Genomic DNA, 6309 nt, shown 5'->3' on the forward strand with positions numbered 1-6309 from the left:
AATTCATGGCTCCTTTTCTTCTTGCAGGTGAACGGGAAGCATACCCTTGGAGAGAACATTGCCGATATGGGGGGACTTAAGCTTGCCTACTATGTAAGCAACCTTCAACAAATGGAGCAGTTCCAAATGCCCAGGGATAAAGTCATCCCACTCTGTCCCAAAGAGATGGTCACACTGCAGTCCCATAAAAAGATCCTCCCGTTCCCCTCCATCTGATGCTGTTAGCTTCTGCCTTGTTAAAGACAGCATCCCTTCCTTCATTCCATCCACACACAGTGATTCCTTCTTATGCCAATAATAATTTGGGATCCTCCAAATTATGAACAGAGTGTCTGCCTGGTTACAAACTTACCAGTGTGTTGGCAGTGGTATATATATACTCAGAATCATGTCCCGGGACAGCCATTTTGGGATGAATGGATTGCCTCATTGCTAAATGGGGAAGAAGAATGGTTGAGGGATTGAGGAAATACTCAGACGATTGGTGTGACTATTTTAGATAAAGGAAATCGTTTGCTCTTTGGGAAGCGTGCATTGTCTGTGTATGCACAGCCATCTCCTTGGCCGGGATCCCATCCTAGACAAAGGGATTATGCGATGTCTTTGGGTGATCTCATTGTGGTGGGTCCCTTACTAGAGCCAACCAGATTTCCAAACGTGGTATGGTCAGATTTCCACAGTGGAGTTGCTTGTCCAGTTCACCCACCCCAGCATCTCTTTTAACATTAAACTGATATCAAAATTGAGGGGTAATTGGAGGCCTGACCTTGGGGTAACAGTTCTTTATGGAAAAGCCATATGCTGACTACGTTGTTTCTTGCAGGCCTACCAGAAATGGGTCAGGGATCATGGACCTGAAAATCCATTGCACTGGCTCAAGTACACCCATGAGCAGCTTTTCTTCATTGCTTTTGCCCAGGTAATGCCTCCATTTTTGCCAAGGAACCTTTCCTAGTTGGGAGAGAGCTCAGTGACTTATGATCACAAAATCTTTAAAGTTAGAGGATGATTTATTCCAAGCCTTGAGAGCTGCCGTGGTAAAATGTCAGGTTGTGGATCTAAGATGCTTAGGCACAAGGAACATAGCCAAGGGCCGGTCACTCACTTCTCACTGTCTGTTGGATCCTGCCCTGTTTCTGTGGTTCTCTTTGCAGAACTGGTGCATTAAGCGACGTTCACAATCCATCTACCTGCAGGTGCTGACTGACAAACATGCTCCTGAACACTACCGGTAAGTAGGAGATGTGTAGATGGAGGGGTAGGAAGGAATAAGGCCACAGGTGGGAACTGCAGATGAAATCTAGGACAGATGTCTTGGGATAAAACAACAAAGAATCACTCTTGTCTGCCACGTTCCTGCAAACAGCCTTAGGAGGGAGGGATGAAATGATGTTCACAAAATCAAGGTGCCCATTACCCAAAGTATCCCAGATATTTTAGCTGGTGAAGTAGAAAATTGCATCAGCACCCTTTCCTATTCCTGGCAGTAAAAGTTAAGATTAAAAACACAGAATAACTGAATAACTGGATGCCCTTTCATGACACCTAAGGTTGGTAGCATTAAGTGCCCACCTGGCTCTGCATTATGGAGATAAGGAATGCTGACAGATTTTCTCATCCTCAATCAGAAAATGGGCAACTGCTGTAAGATTGGTCATATTTGGGGACTTTTTGCAAAATAATAATAATAATAATAATAATAATAATAATAATATGCATTCTTGCAAAAAAGGGAGGGTTCTGTGCAAAAAAAATGAACCCCTAATATCTAGCTTGGAATAGTGTATTTTGGAATGCAGAAAGCAAGATGGCATTTCAAGCAATATCTCCTTCGAGGCTACATCTGCACTGCAGAAATAGTGAAGTTTGGCAATGCTTTAACTGCCATGGCTGAATGCTATGGAATTCTGGGATTTGTAGTTTTGTGAGACATTTAGCCTTCTCTGTCAGAGTAGCATGGAGCCATAGCATGCTATGCTGTCAAACTATATTGTTTCTGCAGTGCAGATGCAGCCCTGGTTTTAAAAAATATCTCTCAAGAAAAAATACTTTAATCTCCTCTTACTTCCTGCCTCACTAGCTCTCTCCTTGCTAGGAGGTTTCTGGGCTTTATACGTAGAAAAATATTGGGGGGGGGGGGAATGCAACCTCCTGCCGTCTGGAACGGCCTATGTGTCACCTCTACACCATTATGCAGCCTGTGCATACCTTATTTTGGTCAAACCAATGTGATCAGGTGTGCACATGGAGTGGCTGTGAAATCCAGAAGGCACATTTTACTACAATGAATGTGGGAAAACCACAAATAAAAAAACACTATTCTTTTTACCTGAGAGACCTTCTCTCTAGGACTCTCCAGGTCCTCCAGTGCAATTCTGTGGTCAACATTTGCCAGAGGTTGATCATGGGAGTTTATCACATGGAAGGCTAAGTGACCAAATCCTGTGCAGAAATGGGATTTAAATCCTGCAAAAGTGGGATCATTTTCAGATACATCGGGGGCATTGAGCATTAATGCAACATTAACCTGCGCTGCTTTTTACTTTTGGTAAAATCCGGAAACTAAAAAAGCAGTGTGATTTGCCCACTTTCTGTGCAGGCTAATGTTGCATTAATGCTCAGTGCCCCCGATGTATCTGAAAATGATCCTGCTTTTGCAGGAATTTCCCAGATTTAAATCCCGTTTCTGCACGGGATTTAGCTGATTCCCTCCCATGTGATAAACTCCATAGAATCATGCTACCAATGCCTAGAGAAGTGTTTTCTCTAGGAACTTCTAGGTTCTCCAGTACAACTTCTGGCAGAGTTGCGCTGGAGGACTTAGAGATTCCTCGAGAGAACCTATTAAAACTACAAATAATCAAATCTGCAAAAGTCAAAGCCGTAAATGTGGAGGACCAACTGTACTTGAGTTAAGATTAACTGTAGGATTCATGCCAAGGTGTTTCTTTCACAAGGACCTAGGAGGATCTAGTTTTACAAAAATGAACCTCTCCTGAACTTGCTCCTGACCCTGTTGCTATTCTGGCATCTCTTTTCCCCTCTCTCTGTCCCTCTCTGCAGGGTCCTGGGTAGCGTCTCACAATTCGAGGAGTTTGGAAGGGTCTTCCATTGTCCTAAGAATTCACCCATGAATCCAGCTCACAAATGCTCCGTCTGGTGAAATACCCACCTGCTCTCCCCCACCTACCTGCCAAAAAAACACATGTGTTGTATTGTGCCCATTGGACCTGCCATTACTCTACTTCTCACCCATTGGGCAGACCGAGAGCAAAGAAGGAAACCATATCCGTCTCTGCAAGCCAGGCCTTCCTTGGGGACGATGGACACACTGGTAGATGTTGCAGACCGGACTCTAGTATTGTTCTCCATTATGAAAATGGGCCTTGCCATACACACATACCAGAATCCCTTCCTCATAAATATCATCTCATGAATCAAGAAACAAACGTTTCTGTCCTAATTTTGAAATTACTTTTTCAAAAACGTTTTCTGTCACTAAACCATGGTTTCACGTTGGTGCTTTTCTACCATCCTTCAAAAGATATGCGCACACACACAGCAGCCTTTTGCAGTTTTTATTGAGCATAGCATCCAGCATGAAGCAGGACTCCTTAAAAGATTGCTGGCTATTTTGTAAGTTTGGGGTTGGCACTAGCAATATCATCCTCTCTGTGTTTTGATTGTTTTTCATGCTATTGTTACCCCAATGAACCGCCAGCTTTGCAAACAATTTATAAATACAGCAATTCATCTTAAAGCTTTAATTTTTTGCCCTTTCTCACTGCAAAACCATGGATTATCTCCCCTTACAGAGTATGTGTGTGTAAACGGAATGTATTTAGGGTTTCGATATCCTACCAGCAGCAGAGGTTCTCACTGTTCTTGGGATTAATGTCCCTGTTGACTTTAGTGCTTTATTCCTTCCATCAAATGTCTGAGAAGATGGAGCATGTCCAGAGGAAGGAGACCAAAATGGTGAAGGGGTTGGAAACCATGCCTTATGAGGAAAGACTTAGGGAGCTAGGTATGTTTAGTCTGGAGAAAAGACAGTTAAGAGGTGATACGATAGCCCTGTTTAAATATTTGAAGGGATGTGGTATCGAGGAGGGAGCAAGCTTGTTTTCTGCTGCTCCAGAGACTTGGACCTGGAGCAATGGATGCAAGCTCCAGGAAAAGAGATTCCACCTCAACATTAGGGGGAACCTCCTGAGAGTAAGGGCTGTTCGACAGTGGAAGACACTCCTTCCTCGGAGTGTAGTGGTCTCTCCTTTGGGGTTTTTTAAACAGAGGCTAGATGGCCATCTGTCATTGGGGATGCTTGGATTGAGAGTTCCTGCATGGCAAAATGGGGCTGGACTGGATGGCCCTTGGGGTCTCTTCTAACTGAACAATTCTATGATTCTTCTTTCCTTCCTGTGCAAAAGAAACTCTGGGTTTGATAATTCATGACAGAACATATCACATAGCGAAGCACAAATCTCTCTGTGTCTTGAGTACTAGGGCTTGGAAGTAACACAGTATATGTAATGTCATTTTCCAGTAAAACATTACAGGAATACCTCACAATGAAAACAATGAAGGAAGGTGAGAAAAACAGACATTTGATGTCAGGCTGAAGCGGTATGTCTGAAGTAAATGCAATAAACCTTGAGCTGGGAAAGAATGGGTTTCTGTTCTAGCCGATCCTATTGCTGCCACATGCATCTGCCTACAGCAGCTGCCTCAAGTATCCCTGACTGAACATGTGTGCATGGCAAAACAGAAAGAAAAATGGACAGCAGTGCAACCTGTCTCCCCAGCTCAATGTCCAGGCTGAGACAGTCTCCCTTATCCAAAATGCAAGGGACCAGAAGTGTTTTGGATTTTGTCATTTTATTTTGGAATACCTGTATTTGCATCTACATACATAATGGGAGATCTTGAAGATGGGACCCCAGTCTAAACACAAAATTCATTTCTGTTTCATATCCACCTCATACCCTGAAGGTAATTTTACATAACATTTTTAAATAATAGTGAGCATGAAACAAAGTTTGTGTACATTCAACCATCAGAAAGCAAAGTTGTTACTGTCTCAATTACCCATAAAAAGAAAAGTTTTCGTTTTTGGCTTGGCCACTAAAATGAAAATAATAAAAGTGGAGGCTGGTGAAAGGGGGAAACAATCATTCCTAGATGCCATTTGGAAGAAGCCTTCAAGTGGTCTCCAGAAGGTTCAAAATGTGTTTGTCTGCTTCTCCATGGCTTACCAGACCTAGTTGTTGCATTTCACATGTGCATACTGTTAGTTTTGGATAAAATGTTTGCTGAAACCTATCAAAGTGCTTTTCTCTCTTTTTCTTTCTTTCTTTTTTGTGATTTAGGAACACAACCCTAGTCTTCATATGCCATTTCTGCCTCTGGTTACCCAATTTTCTGTTAAAGTATTGCCAAGGGACATACCTACTTTGTCAACTGAGGAATACCAATTCTTTCTGGGGGAACAAGTGAACAATTACATATATTTTGTGTGTGTTTCAGTGTTAATGTTACATCTTTTGGTAGAGCAACATTAGAATGTCAAACCTCTTGGAAGAAATGGGCATTTTTTGGTTTTCAATGTTTTTTTTTAAATGAACTAAAATAACATATTATGTCATATACACACCTCTCCAAATTACAACCAGCATTAATGTATTATGCATTTTAAAGCAACAACTAATGCTAACAAGTCAGCCATTTCCCCTAATTTTTCCAAGCTCTGCCTAGTAAGGCTGAGTCTCCCTTATCCAAAATGCTTGGGACCAGAAGTGTTTTGGATTTCAGAGTTAGTTGGATAATGAGATATCCTGGAGATGGCACCCAAGTCTAAACATAACATTCATTTATCTTTCATATACACCTTATGCACATGCCATGAAGTTAATTTTATACACAATATTAAAAATAATAATATTGTGCATGAAACAAGGTTTCTGTACATTAAACCATTAGAAAGCAAAGGTGTCACTATCTCAGCCACCCCTGTGGACTATGCTGGATTTTGGAATATTTTGGATTTGGGAACTGCGGATAAGGGAGACTCAACCTATACAAGTTGAGCTGTATAAGCACACTTACTATTCTAGAGAACACCTTGGGCCAGTAACTCCCAGTTCAGGGTGTTGCTTGTTCTCCTCTGACTCCTCCTTATTGACTCCAGAAGATTCACAAGATTTGGACAACAGGGACACTGACAACACAGCCTACAATTCAGCCTCATTGTTTTCCTCTCATGGTAATGAGGCTGCAACCTGGACCAAGCACCTCTTGACCTCTGACCACCAA

General features: G+C 42.1%; 1 protein-coding gene across 2 annotated transcripts in view; it reads left to right on the forward strand.

Moving 5' to 3' along the window:
- LOC149317876 (endothelin-converting enzyme-like 1) overlaps nucleotides 1-5249 on the forward strand; it is a 70330-nt gene extending 65081 nt beyond the window's left edge. For both annotated transcript variants that reach the window (XM_089507429.1, XM_089507423.1), the window contains exons 15-18: nucleotides 28-93; nucleotides 824-919; nucleotides 1155-1231; nucleotides 3064-5249. In XM_089507429.1, the coding sequence (XP_089363555.1) occupies nucleotides 28-93; nucleotides 824-919; nucleotides 1155-1231; nucleotides 3064-3163 (339 nt within the window). In that variant the 3' untranslated portion in view covers nucleotides 3164-5249. The remainder of the gene's footprint in view (nucleotides 1-27; nucleotides 94-823; nucleotides 920-1154; nucleotides 1232-3063) is intronic.
- The last annotated feature ends 1060 nt before the right edge of the window (nucleotides 5250-6309 follow it).

The sequence above is a fragment of the Sceloporus occidentalis genome, unplaced genomic scaffold, assembly GCF_023333645.1.
Source record: "Sceloporus occidentalis isolate IW3139 unplaced genomic scaffold, rSceOcc1.0.p SCAF_2, whole genome shotgun sequence".
Lineage (NCBI taxonomy): Eukaryota > Metazoa > Chordata > Lepidosauria > Squamata > Phrynosomatidae > Sceloporus > Sceloporus occidentalis.